The sequence below is a fragment of the Parasteatoda tepidariorum genome, chromosome X1, assembly GCF_043381705.1.
Source record: "Parasteatoda tepidariorum isolate YZ-2023 chromosome X1, CAS_Ptep_4.0, whole genome shotgun sequence".
In the NCBI taxonomy this organism is placed as follows: domain Eukaryota; kingdom Metazoa; phylum Arthropoda; class Arachnida; order Araneae; family Theridiidae; genus Parasteatoda; species Parasteatoda tepidariorum.
In genome coordinates, this window is record NC_092214.1 from 46599319 (window position 1) to 46623887 (window position 24569).

General features: G+C 28.1%; 2 protein-coding genes across 2 annotated transcripts in view; both read right to left on the reverse strand.

Moving 5' to 3' along the window:
- Window positions 1-24569, reverse strand: part of LOC107448578 (uncharacterized) — a 92826-nt gene that overhangs the window by 65040 nt on the left and 3217 nt on the right. The window lies entirely within an intron of this gene.
- Window positions 11303-11935, reverse strand: LOC139426982 (uncharacterized). The gene has a single exon (XM_071187254.1). It carries the CDS (start codon window positions 11933-11935, stop codon window positions 11303-11305), a length of 633 nt encoding a protein of 210 aa, XP_071043355.1.

The window sequence follows — 24569 nt, forward strand, 5'->3', positions numbered from 1 at the left end:
TTCTTTTTATTACAAATTCAATAATGTGTTTTCAACGCATACTATTTCAATAAAGCGCCCAAGAACACGTCTGGTTTCTCTAGACGGTTTGATATTCAAATCTATATTTGAATGGTCACACATAAATGATTAGTTGTTTAGAGAATTATGGAGAATAGATTAAAGTTTTCTGATATTACTGATTATAATAACACTTGAACTTGGACATATGACGAATGTTATGTATATGTCTGGGACATATCATTTGGAATTAAATTAGTAATTCTTTTCTAGGTAATTTATATTACTGAATAATGAATTCATTCATAAAAGACTTAAAATATGAATTCTAATTGTGAATAAATCTGGTAATGAGTTTTAAAATTTGAATATTATTAATTTGTTTCAATGAATTTTATTAATTTGTTTCAATGAATTTAATTAATTTGTTTCAATGAATTTAATTAATTTGTTTCAATGCTATGATTATATTTATGAAAATTACAGCTGAAATAGTGGTTTTTTGTTAGTAAAACTACAATTTTTAGGGATATTGAATTTGTTTGATATGAAGTTTTGTGATATAATTATAAAAAAAAATAGCTGATACATTATAGTAGTATTTTTGTTTTGAGAGTTAAAGAAAGACACCTAAAATTTTAATTTACATATTTCAGACATTTTAATATATTTTTTTAAATATTTTGCTTAAATATAGTTTTAATATATTTAAGTTATTTTTAATGTAGATTTGTTTTTTACATATAGTATAGGATCAAGGAGAGTTAAAATGATTATATTGTTAATTAACTCCTTAACTTAAGAGCCCAAAATAACTGGAAAGATAACCATTTCAGGGCTCCCAAAATGTTTTAAGTTGCAAAATTTATACTATAAAATACATTTTTAGTTTACAAAAATTGATAATTTAATTTTCTTTATCCACAAAACATTTGTAGGCCTATTGCATAGAACCTATTGCTAGAAAAGTCTGATACATTTCAAATTAATATTATCTAAACTGAAGTGATTGCCACATTAGGAAAGCTTCAAATTACTTTGATGTGTAGTTTGCTACTACTTGGGTCTGCAGTTTTTTTGCAAAACAATTGTTAAGTTAAGGGGTTGAAATCTTCAATTTTTCCATCATGTTGTTGTTACTAATGACACTTGCCAATACCAGCAAGCCTTTATGAAATCAAGTGAAGTTTTAAGGCAGAGATGGCGTTTCTTGTTTTTTTCAGTGGCGCCATCTGTGGCCAAGAATACGACTTCAGCCACACACACGTCACAGAGAGTATCCAATCATACTCCATTCATTCGTCCGCAAATCGTAATTTTGACCTGAACCAGATTACTATCTTTTTCAATTCAGTACCCCTAGAGGTATGATTTGCTTTGGGAAAATGGAGGACTTTGTGACCCGACAGATTTAACGAGCCTCAGTCATCATTCATTACAAGGGAAGTCTTCGGCTGGCGGGGATCGAATTCACGACGTCTTGGACATGCGCTCAATGGCCATCGCCTACTATTCAGCTCTAATGCGAAGCAAATCAAGTACTACTACTTCTAATACTATATTCTTCAAAACCTTACTGAAGTTTATACGAAGAAATAAGAGAGATTATTAGAAATGTTCTAACAAATACTTTACAGATATTACGAATTACTCTGTATGTGTAATGCAGCAGATATATTTTTTTCATTATCTTTCATAGTAATATTCACTGTTTAAATGAAAAGAAAAAAAAGAAATGCATAAGTGAACTACGTATGTGATGGAAATATATAAATTTATATTATTAGGAATGTAAGAAAATAGCTAACAAAAGATAAAGTAAAGATAAAGGCAAAAATATGAGAATAATCAGCAAAAAATTCTTGCAGAAAAATTATGACGATCACCTTGTTTGAGCCTGCGAATTCAATACTTATTGTATAGTTTTCATGATCGACCTTATCTCGCGTATTTTCTATTTGTAACACCGTGGTGGAAATTGTATTTTAAACAAAAATTTTAGTATTTAATATCAGAGGAATATAATAAAATACCCCAGAATCTTAATTAGATATTTTCCAGTATTGTTCATCAAATACAACCAAGAAACAATAATCTTAAATGCAATATCACTTTTCAAATTGTATTACGGGGTTGGATATTGCTTTACAGTTTCCAATTACGTCGGCATTAGGATTTAATTTAATAACAATTTCCAAATTACATTGCTTATTAATTCGATCTGAAATTAATCTTTATTTTCGTAATGCGATGTGTAGGAGGATTATATTCAGCATTGAATAATAAAAGTATTTAATACCAGATTATGAGGCTACCAGCTATAATGAGGAAACTTAGTATGATATTGCTTAAATCTTTTAAGTTTAAACTCATTATGAGAGTTTTAGTTCTTAAAAGTAATGCTAGTTTAATCCGAAGAAATACAGTATTAAATGAAAACTTTTGACTAATATAAATTTATTAAGGTAATTTCATTATGTTTTTGCAAATATGAACTAAATTAAATTAGGTATTACATAGGATAAGTCTTGGTTAGATTGCCATGTAGGAGAGATGGCCATCTTAAATATCCCCAATATTAGCAGATGATAACAGATGCAACACTATAGGAAGTAGTTCAACTTGTAAATAAATTAGGAAGAAACGTTTTTCTTTCTTTTTTTTTCTTTTTCTTTTTTTTACAGTAAAATGTTAGAAAAGTTTTGATCTTTATTTTACTTAGGGGACAAATATTCTTCGTGCGTTTAGTGTTTTGCTGTTTTTTAATACCTTGGTTATATTTTTACCAATTAAATGAACTTTTAAGGCTTATATAAAGTGTAAGTCCTGGAGAGAGCCATATTTTTTTAATCAAAATAAAAATACTGGGAATATCGATACAAGAAATGTTTTCGTGTATTTTGAACTCAAAAAATAGGGAAATATTGTAAATAAAACATAAAAAGGCTGTTTTTCGAAAATGTACTTACAAATGGCCATATCTCACTTCGAGGATGTTTTCTTACTGCTGTTTTTGTATTAGAGCATGTTTTTGTTTTAGATTATTCCAGAAGCAGATAAGTTCAAAAACGTTTAATTAGAAATAGCGTTCAAATTAAATCGAATCAAAATTGAACCTGTTGCTTTGAAGTCAGAAATTGAATTTTCTGGAGTTGTGGATTTTTCCTTATGCACTTAAATTGCAGTCAAATACTACGGATCCTGTTGGTATTCCATCATTTGGAAGGAAGAAATTTCATCACGAAAGCTGTTTAGAAGAAATATCCTTTTACATTACTGCAAGTCTCTTTTTCAAGATGCGATTGTAGAAACCACTTTCGAGCCTTTTTTTTCTTTGATTTTATGTACCTGATGGACTATATATGTGCCTTAAATGTTCATGAAGTTTAATGAGCATTTCAAAAAAGAAACGAAAGAAAAAATTACCAATGTATTGAAAAGCAACAAACACTTAACTAAAGAAAAATATGTGACTTTTGAATAAAATGAAATTTTTCTCACTTTTCATTGTCACAAAAAATAATGGTTTGTCCCTATTCATAAATAAGTTGAACTTCTTCTTGTGCAATAGCATCAGCTGAAATTTATTTATAAATATGGGAGATATTTAAGGAGGCCGTCTCTACTCTATGGCCATCTAACCTAGACATACCCTAGTCTAATCTTTGTTACTGATTTAAAAACAGAGGCATGTGATGGCGGAAAGACGCTTTGAATTAGGTAGCCATCTCACTTAAAACTTTAAATGTGATGACCGCATAAAATCGAGAAGTGATGGCAACTAAATAAAAAAAAAATCAAGTAGGAAAACTAACTCCGACATCAGTCATTTTAAACATCAACAGAGCATGTCAAAAATTGATTATGTCCTTAAACGCTCAAAAGTACCTCGTGATATTGCACCATTTTCCGACCAGAAGCAGAAAAATATAATACTTAAGTCTAAAACTGTATAAAAGTTTAAACTAATCACGAGAAAAACAAAAACAAAGCACTTTCATCAACGAAAAATATTAAGTAAATTCGAAATTGTTCTTTTCTACTGACTCAAAATTTGAGGAAGATCACTCTAATGGCTCTAGAAAAAGAGTATAATATCACAACTGAAAAAGATGACTGGATAATGCAACGGCTCTATAAAACTTGTAGAAACTTTAAGAATCTTTGCCAAAAATGTCATAATATTCTTTCCCTAAAACTATACATTAAATTTTGTTTATTGGATTATTTTTACTTATTTTTCATGATAAAAATCTTTCTTTACAATTTGTGATAAGGTTAATTATATGAAGTTTCCTGATTTAAATTTCCAGATTTAAACTTCACTTTTCTGTTTTTTTTTCCTGCTTTAAACTTCACTTTTCTGTTTTTTTTCCTGGTTTGAACTTCACTTTTCTGTATTTTTTTTTCCTGATTTAAACGTCACTTTTTCTTTATTGGATGGCCAACTCTCTTCGTCATTAAGAAGAGATAGCAACTAGAAATTTTTGTTCTCATATTTTGTTTACAATATTCCACTATTATTTGCCCAAAATATGTTGAGTAAATGTGTAAAAATTTAAATATGCAAAAGCATTCAGTTAGAAATTGTAATTCAATTAGAAAAAATTATCACCATCAATCATAGATCAACCCTATTTCCAAAATTTTATTACTTATATTTACTTGTGATCTTAAAATGTTTTTTTGTGTTTTGCTCGCAACTTCAACAACTATTGTTCTAATGATTAGATTTCCACTAGCTAATTGCGAATTTTAATAGTTCAAAAATGTGACTTCAATAATGCTAATTAGTAACTATTAATTCAGTTACAGAAACAGATATGAAATTATACTTTCTTTTAATAAACATATTTCTCCGACGGAGTTTGATTTTTGACCATCAAATAAATATAGGGAGTGGCTGCAATCTAGAATATGACTCCGATAGTTGTAATTTCATCTTACATAAGCTCTCCAATAGATAAAAAAAGCAATATTTTTTAAATAAAATAAATTTGCAAGTTTTAAGCATTAAAGGAGAAAATAAATTAGATTTCCCGTCGTCTTTGTATTATGCTAAATATTCAGAGTTTTTGTGATAATAAAATCATTTTTAAATCTAATGTGTTCGAAAATAATGAGTAGTAATTCATGTAACATAAAATAAATATGTATGAGTGAGAAAAATTGAATAATGCGTTAACGTGTTTCAGGAAATCTTTCGATAAACATTTTTATCAACAGAAAAATCACTTTTACGCTTTTATGAATATTTTGAATGGTTTAGATAAGCCTGTAAAATATAACAAAGCGATATAGACCATAAAGTGAACGATAAAACTTTTATGAAATTAATCTAGAAATATTCAAACGTGTGGCTTTTCATGAAAATAAAAGTCAATACGATACTTAAAAAGAAAGGCAGGCAAAATAAAGGAAAATAAAGTTTTTAAAAATATTTAGTTTCTGATTAATACAAGTTGTTTTCCCTGAAATGAAGATGAGACTTTGGAGAAGAGCTAGTATCAAATTTCTATCTTTAAAAATTAAAATATTTATTCTAAATATATAAAGCTTTCATTTAAATTATTACTCTACCAAGCGCAGACAAAATAAATAACCAAAGCTGAGGTTTTGTTAGCAACAAATGCGTGACCTTTAAAAAAAGCAAAATTTAAAGTTCATTAAATAGTGAATTACTTCTTACTGGATTTGGTTGACGCAAGATTTTTGAAATAAAAGTAATGATATCGTTTAATTTTAAAGATGGTAAATATTTGCCTTGCTGTATTATATTGCAACGCATCGTATATTTAATTTTAAAATAAATTGAAAATATTTTGCAGATAGTTTTCATCCAAGGGTGGTCAAACAAATTTTGGTAAATATTTTCAGAGTCAATTTTGAAGACTTTTACCATTGTAATACAAGAAACAAATTAATGATTAACTGTGTAAATATAAATGTCTTTCTTTTTTTGTCCTTGGTATATTATGTCATATCAAATTAAGTATTTCAATGTTATTTCCGGATATATCTAAATGTTTTCTAAACACGTAGAAAAAAATTCTGTTGAAATTACCGTACTGTATGTTAATAACAAGGTCTAGTAAAAGAAAAACCATAATTCTGGTAAAAAATCACATTTGCCAAATTTTATCACACGTTTTAAAACCATATTTTGTTAATTTTCCTAAAATCATTACCAAAGCGTTGCGGCAAAAATTACTAGAGTTTTTTGGAGTTCATCATGGTAAATTTCACCATATTCTGGTAGTTTTGACAATACTTATACTTTTTTTTTGTAGATTATAGATTGCAGATTATTAATTCTTTACTTTTTAGATAATCATGAGAGATTTCCATGGTTTTCGTATCTATTTAAGGTAGATGTGAGTTAGTTTCCCTCGCAAAGTTATCCATCACAGAGAGTTTGTACCAGTACTTGACCCAAGAATCTTTCTGTTTCATAAGTAAGGTTTCAAATTACAAAGCTACGGAGAAGAACATTGTAAACTATAATTCGATCAAAAGAGCATTTTTTGAGGCCAATCAAGGTAAAATAAAAATAAATAGTGGACTAAATAAAATAATAGGATACGGGAAAATTAATAGGTCCAGTGAGGGATACTCCATGCCAATTATAAGCAAAAATTATTTTAGGATATTTTATTTGTAATAAGCATTTACATATCTCATACACTTACATATAAATTTATGAGGACTACAATAAATATAAGTTCTGTTTTTATGATAAAAATTTAAAAAATTCTAAAATTTTATATTTTACTTTTTTGTGTAGGAAAACTTTCAACCTCACAAAGGTCTCAATTCTGTTTACAAAAAAAATTGGTTCAATTTTGAGTCATAATATGGTCAAAATTTGTTGCAGCTCAAATATTCAGCGTTAAATTGAATTGTATGCCTCTGTTCATGTTGAATCATAATATAAAGTAATTCATATTAAAAAGTTAAGTAATATGGTTCACCCTATAGCACCGTATTATGGCTGAGACAAAGTTGAACCTCATAATTGGTGATGCACTGGGTAACACACATTCCTATTCAACGCAATTATATACAGAATAGGAGGTTATTAATATAAATAGTCATAATTTTGGAATACCATGCATCAGTTAGTAATCAAGCTGACGAAGTAACTGGATCAGGTACGACATATTTTACTTTCGCGCAGAGTTTTAATGCAAGAAACATTTGAAAAGTAGAATACCTTTTGGACAGAGAAATACTCTTGGTTAAAAGAAGTGTCTGATTAGAAGAAAGACATATAAATTTAATAAAACAATGCTGAAAACTGTTTTAATTAAATTAATACGATAGTTAAATAAATACAAAATTCAGAAATGGGGAATTACTTTGACATCTTTTTAAATAAAAGAAATTCTCTATGATAATCATAATGATCTGTAAAATAACTTTTGAGAAATACGATACGTCTATTACTCTCAGACTAAATTTGCTTTCTGTAAATGAATAATTTTAATAATATTTTTTATGATTTAGACATGTTTAGATTTGTAGACGTAGCATCTTATAGATGTATTATAGATAATAGTTGCAAACACAATATAAATGTTTTTTTACTAAGACACATTACTTGCTTTTATAATATTACTAATTTAAACATCATTAAAGATTTCTTCGTAAATAAAAGCACATGTTATAATTGTTTTAACAAAACATTGCTAATTAAAGTTTTCGCACGTAATTTTTATTTCAAAAAAACTTTTAATTTTTACGTAAGTCTACAAAAATTTCAATTGTTGTATCTTATTATATTTTCAATATAAGTTGATTTACATTTAAAAGAGGATGAGAGATTATGAAGGAAATTGTACATTGGTAACTTGAAGCTTAATTTTTACTACTGCGTGTTTCTCACTCTTTAGGTCAATAAATGAAAGGTATTCGTGTTTTTTTTTTCACTGTTAACAAAAATATAAATTGGTTTCACTCAAATTTTTTTTTCATGAAAGTAAATTTATTGCTTGTTTGTTGTATGATTGACTAAATCTTTCAGGGGTTCAAAATTACTAAAGAACCCCCATACTACGGAGAAAAATTTTAGCATTAAGTACAGTAAAACCTCTATTAGACTCTTGTGTTAAAAATCGGTAGGAAGATAAGAATTTTTACCATTTTTAAGAAATTGTACCAAGGTAGATCTCATTGCTCGTAAATTATGTTTATAGATATAGGGTGATTAAAAATAGTTAAAACATTGTAGATAACTGATAGTTAAAACATTTATCCTTTAATACACAATCATTTTATAAAAATGGTTTTAAAATGTCCTATTTTAAATAGAAGCTACAATAATAAATTCTATTAAAAATTTACATAAATAAAATGATAAATTAATTAACTATTAATGTTTCCTACCTCCTATTAAAGTCAACTTTTTACTGATATCTCTATTTATAACAAATTTTCATGTTAACCATTCTGTCCCCAAACAGTCATCTCAATTTCCTTTTAGAAACTATTTTGTAAAATATAGTTTAAACAAATCTAAAAATAAAAATATATGTTTTCATTTATATAAGCGCTCTATAAATTTCATCAGATCTATGTCTTGTAAAATACGCTTTCGACAGAAAATTTTAAGATTTTTTTTATTGTTTTGCATAAGCATGCATAATTTCATTACAAATTTTTATGTTAGCCATTCTGCCCCCCAAACAGTTATCTCAATTTCATTAGATCTATATCTTGTAAAATATATTTTCGTCAGAAAATTATAGGTTTTTTCCTATTGTTAAGCATAAATGTTATCATATCTGGTCAGATATCAAGAACCGGCCGGCTACGCAAGAAAATTTTAGCCGGGTACCCTGAAAAGCCAGGTAAAAAGTTCCCTTTTCACCGGGTATTGCGTACCCGACTTGTTTCCTCTTCCCATATAATGTTAAATCATTCTGCAAAATTTTTAACAGAGTATAATCCTGAGACTTTAACGAAGGAAGTATTTATTTTTTCTGTTACTATTTAAGAAAGTTATTATGAATCTGAAATAAATAAATATATTTTTTAAAAGCATTAAAAATATCAATTATAATTAGTTTAAATTCTTTATCTCTTAAATAATAATGAAACGATAAGAATAAATTTGTTTCTCTCTCCCTCATTTATTATTAAAACTTGAAAAAATTATTTTAAATGAAATTTAGATTGTAGTTGTTTTTCTTAAAAATTTGATACTTTGAAAAGAAGAAAAAACATATTTTCCTTTAAAACTGGAAATGATAAAGTAAAGGAAAAAGCTTTTAACAGTTTTGCTAGGAAAAAATTCTGAAGAAATGTTTTAAATTTTGATGAATATCAATACCCTTGAAAAAAAAATATAAAAACATCCGTGCGACAAATTTTTGTCTCTTGAGTCTTTACATCCTTTTTATCACTTTTGAACTATTATCGTACTTGTCAATAGCTCAGATATTATGCAAATATGTTAAATAAACGTTACAACTTCAACACAAAAGCATAATAAAGTAGGGATACTAAAGAATAAACGCAAGCATCGATTCAAAATAAATAATGTAACAAAATAACCTTCTAAATTAGTATTCATAAATTCAATCAAAAGAGTTTTTTTTTAAAAACACTTTTTTCTAAAGAAAACTTCATTTTTTTTGTTTTGCTGTTGGAGATGCATTAAAGAAACCTTAGAAATATAGATCTTCTTAAGAAATCTTTAATGGAGGAACTATTTGTTTATTTTTTCGTATGGACAAATCAAAGTTTCCTTATTGATTTAGTGAAGCAAGATGAAAATATCTTTTATGCTAACATTTCCCAACCTTAATTCTACTTAAAATAATTCTCCTAAATGTAGTTCGACTAAAATATTTCTTATTAGAATTTTTCCTTTTCCAATGGGATTCGTTACAAGCGCGGAAATAATTTATTGGATTAAAAGGAAATATTTCGTCATTGATAAAATTAATTTCTGAATTAATAGATTTTTTAAGCATATTTGTGATTACATAGAAATTAAAACCATTTCGAAGAGAAAATTAAATAGTAGGCACCTTCATTTTTTTGTGTTTTTAGAGTTAGGTTTAATATCTTGTATGGAAAATAATTCCTTTTGTTTGATTTCAGATAGATGCAACAAAGAATATTTAAAAAAAATTGCAAATAGTTAAATACAATACCAAGAAAGTTGTATTATTCTAGAATCAAAACATTTGGTATGCTTTAAAGTATGCTTATTTTAATTTAAAAGTTTTTTTTATTATGTAGTGCTCACCCTTCTCAATGTACAGTTTTGGAATCTCTAGAAAAAATATAAAACAATATTTCCGTTGAGAGTTGCAAATTCATAAGTAGGTGATGAAAATACGTTATCAAAACCTAAAATATCATTATTATAGTTTATCAGATTGTTCAATCGATTCAACAATAGCACTTAGACTGTGTACGAAATCATATGCAAAAGATGGTTTACAACTATGGGTGATTTAGAAAATGTAATACAAATATACAACAAAGCAGGATGCTTGCTGAAAGTGATGTACCCTTGTGGATTGCAACATACACTCATGTCCATAAATTAAGGATAATGAAGTTCAGGCACAGAAAGAGACAGAAGCCAAGCAAATTTGACTTATTTGTAAAGTCTCTGTATTAAACAAAAGGTAAAGAGCAAAAAAGATGATATATGTTTGACATAATTAATAAAAATTGCGATTTTTACTCCCTGGAGCAAATTTCAAAAAAGAACCTATTTACAAAAAAAAGTATAACATGGTTAGTATGATGGTTAATACGGAGTATGTCTCCCGGACGATGCAATACAGGCCGTACAACGCCTAGGCATGCTGAGTATCAAATTATCAATCTGATATTGGGGAATATTACACCACTCATCAAGCAATGCCCTCCAAAAGTCCAGTAGACAGGTGGGAGGGGGTTGACGGGCTGCAATTCGTCAGCCAAGCATATCCCACACATGCTCTATTGGATTCAAGTCCGGTGAGTATGCTGGCCAATCCATACGGGTGATATCCTCCGATTGAAAGCATTCGTCTACAATGTTTGCAAGGTGAGGACGGGCGTTGTCGTCCATAAACAAAAATTCAGCACCCATGGCGCCCCAAAGCAAACGTACATGTTGTTCCAGAATGACATCCCTATAGATGTGGCCTGTCATCGTTACACTCTGAACATGCAGGTCAGTTCTGGAACCAAGCATAATTCCTTCCCAAACGAGCCAAGACAACAGCATTGAACGACCACCACCGTAACGGTGTCGTTCAATGGTGTTGTCTTGGTGGTAACGGGTACCTGGCGCTCTCTATATGAAAGTCCGGCGAGAATCAGACTGCAAACTAAACCTGGACTCGTCGGAAAACATCACACAAGGCCACTGTTGCGGTGTCCACAATGCATGCTCTCTACTCCAGGCTAATCGCAGGCGACAGTGAGTTGCGGTAAGTGGAACACATCTGACAGGCCTACGAGCATCTAGACCAATGTGCCCTAAGCGTCTGTACACGGTCTGCCTTGAAACCGCCGTACCGGTAGCTGAAGAGAGCTGACGAGACAGGTCTGATGCTGTGCTCCGTCTGTTTCTTTTGGCAGTAACTGCCAAATACCGGTTTTCATTCAGCGTTGTAACTCGGGGGCGACCTGTGCTGTAACGTCTACTCACATTACCATCATCTTGGAATGGTTGCCAAAGCCTGGAGATCACACTCTGGGTGATTCCAAGTTCCTCGGATACTTCCAGCTGGGTACGCCCACATTCCAGTCGTCCGATGATTCTGCCACGTAAAAAATCATCCAAATGTTTCCTTTGTGCCATACCTATGCGGTTATTGCACTGAAAGGCTTTTAAAGCGCTTGTGAACAATGTTACTCCTTTGCCACCATTCCTTATATACCCCTCTTGTACACTCTCGTCATTGTGACGTACTACAAGCGTCATCTAGTGCTTTCCTGTAATTTGCATATTCTTCTTTGGCATGTGTGTGATAATTCTACAGGTGAAATTTTAATTTTAGAGTTTGATTTCCGTGTGATTCTGAATTATCCTTAATTTATGGACATGAGTGTACTTCTCATCTTTTCATAGTAAATAATCACTAAACTTAAATTTATTTATGACTCCTTAAGAAATATTTTCCCACCCTTAAAATTTAAGTGCAAACGTAAAATTTGGAGAAATAAAATATATTTCTTTAGATGCCATAGTTTAATTGTTAACAGAACATAAGAAACTGGGAGAAATTTTGAAGAGAAAACAAATGTCCTGTAATAGGGTTAAAAAGGTTTCTGTTAGAAACATTTTTAACCCTTTAAAGAAGTACAGAAATGCAATAAATTTGGTGTAGCATAATACTTTATATTATTCAACGAAATATTTTCTTGTATTTAAAGATAAATCCATAAGTTATCTCATGAATCGTCTGAACTACCGAAAGCAAATTAATTTTAAAATAAACTGAGTTTCTAAGATTTAGTATATAATAATTATTCTCTAAGCATATTTAGGCTTCTTTTTGGTTGACGTTTGCTATAGAACTGATTAGGAAATATTTTTAGCTATAGGTAGTCTTTAGGCGATAGAAATAAAGGTTTGTCTAAATATATCGACTGGAGGGGGGGGGGAGTAAGGCACATGGTATTGTTTGATCTCAATAGGGGTGACTGAATTTGGGTTGTGATAACGATATTAATTTATCACCACATCAATTCCGTCCACTTAACCCACACTTAATACACAAGAGGCTGAAATACTTTGAGGCCTCGGATATAACCAACTAGGTGCATAGAAGGCTATAGAAACATAATGCTTCTTTTTTTGTGACGTTATGAGTCCTGTCCATTAAATGCGGAGGAAATGAATGAATCTTTTTAGAAAATATTGCTTCTAATTCATAACTTAATGCTGATTTTGAAATTCTTTCACATTTTTACGAAATCAATAATTCGTTGCTAACTAATATTTTTTTTTGATAAACATGCTTAACAATCAGTTGACTGATTTTTATTGAATTTGAAAGCATAGTATATAGAATAGTAACTTTAAGTACATATTTGGTAGTAATCCAAGTTTTGCTCTTAAGGTAATAATCTCATTTTATATTTTAAAAACATGATATTTACACATGAATGAAAATATTTTAAAAATATGTTATTTTGGGAAAAAGTATTTTGTTATTTTTTATAGTAAGATATGGAGATACAAATAAAAAAATATTTTATTAATTGGCATGGCATGGTGTTTAAAGGCAAAAGACGATGGATTTGTATTATTTTTATTTATAAAATTTATTTAATTTTTATAAAAAATTTCTGCATTATTAGCTAATAAATATATTGGATTATACATTTCATGCTGTATCTTATTGTTATGAGCTTAAAGCATTTTTGAGCTTTATTATTTTGCTACATAAAATGAAATACAGGAAAATAAAAAAAGCTAAAAATTAAAAATATTTATTCTATTGAATGTAACAATATTTTTTGTTTAATACTGCGATATTATAAATGAAGTTATAAAAATAAGAACCGTAATAATCATGTTTTTTTGACGTTCGAAACAATAAAAACAAAATACAATTCAGTTTGAATTCTTTCCATTAAATCTAAACACAACATTTATCTGTTTTTTTTTGCAATAATTTGATATTTGCCATAATCAAAAGGAAAATAGGATAAAAAACTGCTTCCTTTGGGGATTTAATTTAATGATATCTCACTGAATTTAACCATATGTAGATTTCATTTATGTTCTGATACATAAAACTGCATGGCTTAAAATGAATAGCATCAACATGAGTAATATAAGAATATTATGCTGTTGTTTTGCGATTAAATTTAATTTTATTCCTTTAAACCTAATCATAACGAGTTTTACTTTGATACTTGAAATTAATATAGAAATAAGTATTATAAAAACCTTTTCGTGACGAATTTTACCCTATATCCAACAAAAAGCCTTCACTTATGTTTCTTATGTCCATGCTTGAATGCAAAACAAAATATTAATAATAATAAATTGTAGGCTCAATATTATTCGTATATTAAGTATTATTCTAAAATAACGGGAAAAAAAACTTCATAATGTATTAACTATTTAAGCCTAAGCGTATATTAAAAAGTGTATATTCCCCTACCAACTCAAATCTCGATGCATGTACTTTTGCCAAGTAAATCTCGGTCTTCCTCTTTTAAATTTTCCATCGGGTGCCCAAGTAAGTGCGATGCTAGCAGGATTATCCCATTTTAAACAAAGGGTAAGTCCAGTCCATTATCATCTTCTCTTCAAAATTTCCTCATGAATGGGTGATAATTTTGTGTTTGTTTGTAAATCGTTATTTGAAATAATGTTAGGTTTCTTAAGGAAATTATTTTAAGCTTAAGAATCTTAATTCTTCTCTGGAAAATTCTTTAAGGATATTTTTAAAGTTATGAATGAATAAAAATCATTAAAATGAATTATTCATAGTTGAAAAAGTCATATAGTGGTTTTCGTTTTAGTATTCAATAGGATTAAAACTTATGGTATGTAGAAACGGGTCAAAGCGTTCTCTGAACTACAACCATCTAGTTGGTCATGGTTCATGGTTGTTCAAAGACGTAACATTTTTGCTAATATCAATTCCAGTAAAAACTTTTTATTTAAAGTTAAGTTATCCTTAATAACAGTCATAATGATGATTAATAAAACATTTTCAGTAATTATTAATCATCATTTGAGAGAACTAACTCGTATGTTAATACTCAGTAAATGAATCTAGAATCATTCAAAACTTACGCCCATATTCGCAACACTCGCCTTAAATTTTAGTGCATGGAAAACAGTGAATTCCATAACAGTGAATTCCATAACAGTGAATCCCAGAATAGCAATAGAAATACTTTTTCGAAGTTGTTCAGAAGAGCGATTTTTAAGTGTCAAAATATTCCAATAACTTTTCCAATAGCCAATCACGATAACATTTAGACATTGAATATTAGTTAAGGTAATAGCTAGTCCCTTAAATTATTTAAAATATTGAATTTTTAAATATGTTTCTTTGAAAAACGCGCCTTTTCGTGAGTTATTCCTGTATGACCTACACGCATTAATTCAAAGGCGTTTTTTTATCGAATTAAAAGGTTTTAATTACATAAATAGAAACAAAAAGGACTTTTCGTCCTTTTTTCAGCAAAAGATTATGATTTGACCTAATTTCTCTATAATCTCAACGTCATCACCAGCTGCATAACAGGTCTTATTTGAGATCAGACCATTGAAAAAAACATGGTAGATAAGCGTAAGTATGGCAGAAGATTTATTACATCAAAAAGCTTCAGTTTTTTAAAACACTTTTCATATTTTGGTTTAAGATTAGATGTGCTAAGGAATAAGATGCTTTAAAAAAATTTTGGGAGCAGAAATGTTATTTTTGGAATAAGAGTGGCATGTCACTCTATTACATAATATTCGAATCGTCTACTTGTCTGTAATATATTGTCATTAAATAAATAATCCCAAGAAACTGAAGCTGTAAGATATTACGCAGTAGAAAAAAAATATGCAAAATTGAAAAAAATGACAGTCGATGCATTTCAGGCGCTTCAGAAATTGGCGCTCATTTTCAAGCCTTGACAGGCATGAATGTAACGAAACAAAAATGATTTGAAAGAATTACAAAATTGCAAAATTACGCAATTAATTTACAAGTTTCTTGTACAATGTAAACATGTGATTTTAAAGAAAAAAATCATTTATGCTTTGTTACTTTCCCGTATGTCAAGTTTTGAAACTATGCTCCTATTTTTGATGAGCTTGAAACATGTCCATTGTCGATTATTTAAATATCGAAATTTATTTCCATTGAACAAAATGCAAGTTTAATTAGTTTATGATACTACTTGTATTTATTATACTTTCTTATAACTTCTTTAATTAAAAGCTGTTTTGTTTTTAATTCAAGTAAAAGCATATTTTTTTATCGATGCTTGAAAAATTCCATATTGATAAGTTTTTTGTTCAATGCAAACATGTAATATTTTTTATAATTTAGTTTCTTGCAAAATAAAGTATCATTTGAGGGTTCAAATCAAATTATATATGTTTTTCTGAAAATAAGTCGTTTTATTGCATTTAAAGATAAAATGATATTTATAAATAAACTTGATTTGGATATTATTATGCATTTATAGAATACATTTAACATGTAAAGAGTTTTCAACGCAATTTAAAAAAATATTAATTAGAATTTTTGTCAATTAAAAAAGCTAGTCAAATCAAAATTTAAACAAAAGTTTATTCATACTACCTGTGAACAAAACTTGGTATACGCTGAGTGAATTTTTTTCTTCAAAAGTTCAGTTGAACATTCAGTTAATCTGAATGGCTAAATTCAATTAAGCAAAAATTTTAAACGGAATAAAAAGATCCCATGTTCAGCTGCTCCGATTTCTCAATGAAATGTACTTAATGCACTCAGGGATGTTTTGTTATTACTGATCTTAATATAAATTTTCAAAATAAAGCGAAAAAAGTATAAAATATGAGGTAGCAAATAATAGTTTAAAAACCAGGATAAAATGTTATCAGAATCCATTGAGTAAGCAAATCCGTTTTTTTAGAGAAAATGAAAAGTTCTTGTTTCACTTTCTTTAAGTTTTTTTCTGTTTACAAATAGTTTTTAATGTTTTCAATTCATTTTTTATTAATAATGCTTTTTCAGCTATTGATGTTTTTTGAGCTAAAGTGTAAATTTTTAACCCCCTATTGTTTTTATTTTTTGGATAAATCTTTTAAAGGCTCTAAAATCATAAACTAAATGTGATGATAACCAAACACAATGTATATTAATGAGCGATTTATTTTGTTCCACATACTAATTTAAATCAATTATAATAAGGAAATTAATTAACTAACTTGCCTACTAACAATCGTAAAGAAATCCTTTTAGTGAAAATTTTAAAGAAATATTCTTCTTTAACCTAATATTAATGCATATTTTTTATTTAAAATGTTCAACAGGAAGGAGTTTTGTTTGCATAATGAAACACATATCCTAACAATAAGCAATTACGAAGTTCAAGTGAGACAGTTTATAGAAATATTGTATTTGAATCATGCTTTTTCTTGAAATACTTGATCTAAAACTATTGCCTTTCTGTGAACATCAGTGATTGTGCAGAAGATTAATGTTTCAAATTTTTTCAATGTATCAAAAATTTTTCCGTGTTTCTTACTTCCCCTCTAATACTTGCGTGACTCGATCTAATCTAACATTTACACAATGGATCAAGCACACTTTTACGAAAGCTCGAGTTTTCAGTTTTTTGAACGCATAAGAACAAATTACTGTTTTTATGTAAAAGCCTGTATCTTTGAAAATAAAAATCATTTCAACTATTTATCATTTGAAAGATTCCAACGATAAATAGGAAGTAAACAAAATTAAACTGTTTGCTTTCATAAGAATTTTGGTGTCTTTTTGTTGTTATGCTTATAAAAATGAAATGGTTTATGTTTGAAATTTAGTTGGGTTTTTTTTCTATGTGAAGATTCTTACAGTTAAAGAATTTACCTTTCTATTAGGATTTACTCAACGAAAAATTTAAGAACTTATTTAAAATTTTTAAATAATGTATGATGTTGGAAGAAATCTAGGTTTCCTAAAAATAGATATTTAAAAAAATGCTTAATTCAGAAAAGTATATGTAATGTAAGTATTACCTTTAAAAAATTTTTTACGTTAATTTTGATGTAAATGCAATTAGTATACTGATTTAAGAAGCTATGCATGCAAATTTTTGTGACAAAGTTTCAGGTGAAATGTACGACGAAATTAAACTTAAATTTTTTTTGTAAGAGTTTTTTTAATCTTTTTTTCGCTTTACGCTTAGAAAAATTAAGTGTTATTTTCTATATGTAAAAAGAAATTTTTTTTTTTCTGGATTTTAATTTAAGAAACATAGCCAATCTTCTTAGCATGCTTTTAAATAAGACATTGAAATTGTTATGGCAGCATTCCGTAATTGAATTAAAGCATTTTTCTTGAAAAAATATTTACCGTTTGTAGGTATGGCGAATATAATTATTAACTTTTAAAAGTTGTGTGGACAATAACATAATACGAATAAATTTGGAAAACTTTTATGTTTTACAAGCACAACAAATATGGTCAAACGTTTCTATTATGCTGTTGAGAATTAAAGTCTTGTTATATTATTTAAGGGTCTTAATTATATTATTATTATGAATTATGATATTTAAAATATTTCGCTGTATTTTTTGGTGTTTGGTTTGCAAAAATTGAATGGTTTATTCTATCTACTCTATTTTTTTCATGTAGATAAATTTGGAAGTAATATACCTTCCAGAATTTTTTTAAAGTAATGTGGCAAAATTACAAACCCTTTTAAGTAAGGTATTTACATTATTACGTCAGTCATCTTAGTTTTTACCCCATAAAGAAGTAAAATAAAATGCTTACCTAATCGAAGTACATATAATATAGTAAGAGATATTGAAAAATATTTTTTTTAATATTAATCGAGGTGCAAACACAATAAGGAAAAACATAGACAGCGACATAAGAAAGTTACAATATTTAATTAAAATAATAATCACATTACACGAATTTTCAAAGATAATGAGTAAATAAAGTTTTCAAAGATAATGATGACAAGATTATTTTATTTTATAATCTTGAGACAAAAGTCTTCAAGATTTTAATAATATCAAGGTTCATAAAAAAATCAAAGATATCTTTTAATCGAGCAAAATAAATCTTTGTTGGTATGCATAAAATCAAATTAGTGTTCGACATGAAATATTTTTACACCTACTCAGTAACTAAATAATCTTTAAATATTATTGTCAATTTTTAAAGTATATGAATTTTCTTACCTATTAGAAGATTGGTTTTTAAGACAAAAAAAATAAAAAAAGGAGATATTAATATAAAATTTTTTGCAATGATAAGCGTAAAATGTTTTGTCAATTGTAAAGTTTTGTTTTAGGTTCTAAAATGTTTTGTAAAAACATTTACTATTGCAACTCTTTACTGATTATCTAAAAGATTCATTAATAATTCAGTGAATAGGTAGGTATTGATGTGTATTTCCAAATTTTATCTTAATTTTTATTATATTTGATCTATTTGTTAACTATTAATGCAAATAGAGCTTTCTCTTCTGTACTTTCTTTAAATAAATGACCGCACTTTTATTTGATAGTTAAAAGTTTTGAATTAATTAGTTTATATATACATACAAGAAATGCTTATTTAGGAATTTGAAATTTCATTCACTATTGATTTTTTTCAGGAAATCCGTTTTACACAGTTTTCTGCATTTACTTTAGTTCAAAGTAAAATGTTGACGGAGTTAAATATTTCAAACATTAGAAAAGAGCTTTTACTGAAACTTATGTTTCGTAGAGGTTTTAGAATCACGCGACATCCACTACGTAACTGCTTCTTTGAAATAAAAGTTTAACAAACCCGCATTCTTCTAAAGTTTCCATCACGAGCTTAAATTTTGCAGTACATCAAAGCAACCATACTTTCATGTATTCACGTAGCTGAAAGTTTTAACAAAGTTCTTTTAGTTTGAAAGATAATAAATCTTACTTACTATATATAACATTATTAGCATATTATATAAACGCTCTTTTATTAATTGTATTATTATTTTACTAAAAAAGACGATGAAACATTTCAAATCTCTTTTTAAAATTGAATTGAAAAAAAATAATAGGTTAATAGATAATAGATAATTGAATAAAATAATCTTTAAATCCATTCTTCATTGTTAGAATTTTCCTTCTAAAATACGGTAAAATAACCACAGCAGTCGGTCCATCGAACTGACCGTAGATTTTATGGTTAAAATTATTTTGAACCTTCACGGGTTTTCAATGATTTACTATAGGTAAGATAAAAAAAACATGAATACAGAAATACACGATTTTGTATCCATGTAGAACTATCATAGTTTCTAAACCATAAAAATTAATTTTAACTTAGTTAGATTAGGCTTTTTGTTAGTTAATGAATATTGAAGTTGTGCTTTGTCCGATAAATCGTGATATGTAGCTTAATTAGTCTATCTGGTGGTACATCTATCTTTAGAAATGGGAAATACTAGATTTTCTGTATTCAGTTCTGTAGACATCTAGGCTATCTATGCTTGAATGACAACATCGTATTTCAATATTACAGGGTAATCGGCAGGGGCGTACAAGATACGGAAAACTCTTACTGTGTTGAAGGAAAGGAGGAAATATTATAGTGTCAACTCTGGGATTCGAACCCTCGTTAAACTAACCATGAGATTGTTTGATTAAGCCTCTCGGCTATAGTATGTACCCATCTGAATGGAACTCAGTGACTTGATAAAGTGGGCCTAGTTGGCGTGGATAAAACTCTAGTTGTCTAACCGCATTAAGTGAAAGCAGTCAATAAACGATTTTTCTCACATTTACATTTTGATTACCTTCTTTTTTATGATTATTTGACTGTTTTGGTTGAAGATAGAAAAATAACAATTATATAATTGCTATTTAACCATTTTTACGGAGAAATTGGAGAACTGTCATGAGTTCATTTTTCTTAGCATTATTTTTCAAAAAATAAAGAATTCTAGTCATTTATTTTCTCTACCATAAGAAAGAAATGTTTATTAAAATATTCATTTGACTTAATTTTGAGACAACGATAGTTTTATTAATTTATTAATAAAAACATTTACCAGTAATTTCTTTCATACAAAAAGCATTTAGTTTTTTTAAAATTGTTTTCTTAATGTTTTGTTAAAAACTATTTAAATTAATTATACAGATTCATTTAAGTTAATCTTATAGAACTACTTTAAACATTTATTTATGACAAATTCTGGCATATTGCAAAAGAGTTAGCGCTTTAGAATATATAGCACTTGTTTATTGCTATTAAAAAAACAGTTTCGAAGTAGAATTAAAAAACAAAATTGTGTTAAATTTGATAAAAGGGTAAAAAATTAGTAGATGACGCTTAAGGGAATAGCCTCATTGATAGTTAAGATATTTGTAGTACTGATGCAAAGAAAATAATGCTTTTTAGAAAATAGGATTTCGGTAGATGACGCATACACCACACAAAAGTGTTTGAACTTCGTCGTTAGTTTAGTTTGCATTAGTGGATTAGTTTGCATTTCCATTTTTAACGATTCAGCAGTCCCCGAGCTATATTTTGTTATTCTTGGTGATCGTCTTTCCACAATGAACCGCGAACTTTCAAATATTTGACGAAACTTTTTTTTCACACTTGCTTTCTTTTTTGTGTTTATCTTGGTGTTTTCAAGGATTTCACCCTAATTTTTTTAAACGGATTTTAAAACCGTTAACACTGTATGATGTGATTGTACAAGGTTTAATACGTTTTCTTATCAAGTAGTAGTAGTTATTCAATTTTCTGGAAATGTTTGAGTGTTATTTACTTACGTTGTATTTTCTAATCGTTTTTATGACATTAAAAGCTCAAGGCTTTGACTAAATTCAGCAATAAAAAAAGTAATAAATGAAAGCAAAGCAAATAAAAAAAGCAAATAAAAAAAGTAATAACCTCAAATTGACAAATTGTACACTCTGAACATTTGCCAAAAATGATTACGTCAAAGACAAAAAAGAAGTTTGAATAAAAATGTTCAGTATCCAGTCTTTGCATTGTAGTATTCATTTATTTATCCCATCGTTGAACAGGCGATCTAATTTTTGAGTTTATGACTACCAATGTTCACTCCATAAACTTTTATTTTTGAACCTAATTCAGATAAAAAGGGAACTCCTGGATCAAGTATTGAAATTTGCCTTAGTGCGGAATTTTTTGATAGAACTAATCCGCATTTGCGTTACATGGAGAAGAAAACCGCGAAAACATCGCACCGTTAGAAATGAACTCTTGCACATGATCGGTCTACTACTGACGATATTTTACATCAGCACTGTGGTTGGTGAGAGCCGGGTGTAGAATTTCTTATCGACCAACCATTTCTTATCACTGGGATTTGAACCCGGGACACCTCATCATTGGGAGGCCAGCGCTCTCTCCTCTGAGCACAACGGTTCTTGTAATTCAAAATGAATGTGAAATGAACAAAAAAAATGTATTTCGATTTATCTTTCAGTATCAAACTGTGACTATCAATATTATTTATTGTTAACAAGCCGCATAAATGTGTTAATGTGAAATATAATTCTAGATTTAGTACTATGAAAAGCAGATTGAAGCAATATAAAAAATATTTAATCATATTTTAAATATTGATAATGTTTACTGCAATATTTTTTATGCTCATTGCAACATAAATTTTAAAAAAAACGTAAGTATTGTAATTATGTATTTGGGTGCTTTTCAAAATAGAGAGGCATTGAAAAAATTTTGTCCTAATTCAAATTTGTTATTCAGTTTTTATACTTATAAAACCTTTAGTTGCAATTGGAATGTTTCTTGTCTGTAAAATTTAAAGCAGCAGTGCATCTTTTAATTTGGTGCGTAAAATAAAAGCAATAAAACTTTATCTTGAATCTGTATTTTGTTCCTCTCTGTTGAATAAAAAATAAGTTTTCTGAAATAGTAAGTAATTTACATTCTAGTCAAATTTATGCTATAAATAACAAAAATTGTTTTTTTTGTATAATTATATAAGGAAAAAAAGTATAGTAAATGGTAGGTAACAGAGTGAGGAATCGTAACACAAGGGAAGATTGACAGCAGGACCATATTTTGATTTTTCTTGAGTAGAAAATTACTGAATTTTAGTCATACAGATCCTAATACTTACCTTTATTTTTATGAACTTAATATTTAATGAACTTCTAAATTTAAAATCAATAAATAAATGTTAATTAATCAAGTTACCTTGAAGACGGTAACGGAGTAGAAAAGTAACAGAGGGGGAAAAAGAAACTGAAAGTCAATTTACTCGGGCAAGTTCAATTGAAGAGAAGAAATTTTTATGTAAAACTTGAAAACTTAATTCGATCTCACCATAAAAATTTAAAGAACATTAAAACAATACACAATTATCCTAGTTATTAAGTGGAAAGTGAATAAAACTCTTTACAACATCAAAGCTTTATTTTCTTAGAATATAGGAAATATAGAGACAATTTTTAAAATGGTTAACACATCTGAAAATGGAATATTCTGGGAACCATAGGACTTATTTTTGTGAATTGAACAGAAATAATTTAATACAATTACCATGGTAACTGAGTAGAAAAAATCCTCCGACAGTATTAAGTCGACAGCTGGGATAAAATCTGGGATAATATTAAACTGGGATAATATAAAATTGGGATAATATTAAGCTAGGATAATATTAAGTCCTGGGGCAATAATAAGAGTTTTACTCAAAAGTCAAGTGACAAACATCTGCTTGGCTTAGAATTTATTTTGTCAAGGTTACATGACAGATAATGATGGATAAAGTTTTTTAAATACGGCTAGTTTATTAAATTTAAACCTATGGGCAATTTTATCCGAAGAGAAGATTAATTTAATGAATTATTATTAATTTTTTATCTTAAGTTTGTGAAAAAAATCTGTTGAAAAAGATTATTTTTGGTCCATGCAAAAAGAGTTTCAGATTTTATTTTTTTAAAAAAGAATTCTCTTGTATGTGTACTGCAAAATGACTAGACTCATGAAAATTTAACACCAGCATATTTAACATAATTAACCTCTACTCCAGTACTTACATAACTACATTCATAATTTATTAAATACTTAATTTTTTATATGATGGCTCATAGCCGATTTAGTTATGCAGTATAGTTTTCTTTTATATAAAAGTAAAATAGTAAAGTTAAAAATCAGATTGTTGAGGCAAAAAAATAATACGCGGTTTTTTAATATAATGCGTAAAAACATTATCTTCAATAATATCACATATAATCCACCACAGAAGCATCAGTTAAAAAAAAACATTGTGCAGTTTCTCAATTTTTTTAAGATTAATTCCTATTTCACTGCCAGGTAAATTAAAATAGTTAATTCGATTATTCCAATATTTTTACCAATTCTTTACAAACGTAAACAATAAAAAACTATGATATTAATATAAGGGTAACATTTTTCTTTTGGATTTTTAAAAGTCAGGAATTAATCAATATTTCCTCTCCCTAGTTCATCACACTGGGTATTATAACGGATCAATGTCCCTCTCACTTGTTAGCTTGAGGGACTTATTCCAATAATTATAAACTTATCAAATGTCTGAAAATAATTTTGACTTCACTGAACATGCTTGTTTACTTAGAATAAATACTTTTAGAAAAGAAAAACCAATTCTTTTAATTGAAACGCGTTCCCTCTCAAGAGTGTTACTTTAGAGTGGATTTAATTAATTAATACACAATACAGTCTAGTACACAATACGGTCTAGAAAACAAATATTAAAGCTTTTTATTATTACTAAAATCAAGATTTTATTATACTAAAAAAAACAATCTTTCTGTAACAAATTATGCAGTATTTCAAAAGGTAAAAACGTTAGGTTTTTATCTCAACTTCAACCCGAAATAAAATTTTTATGTTGTTTTAAACTTTAAGTGAAGTATATTA

Bases quoted from the DNA above. Each gene is read 5' to 3' on its own strand.
- LOC139426982 (XM_071187254.1), bottom strand. From the start codon at position 11,935: ATGACGCTTGTAGTACGTCACAATGACGAGAGTGTACAAGAGGGGTAT.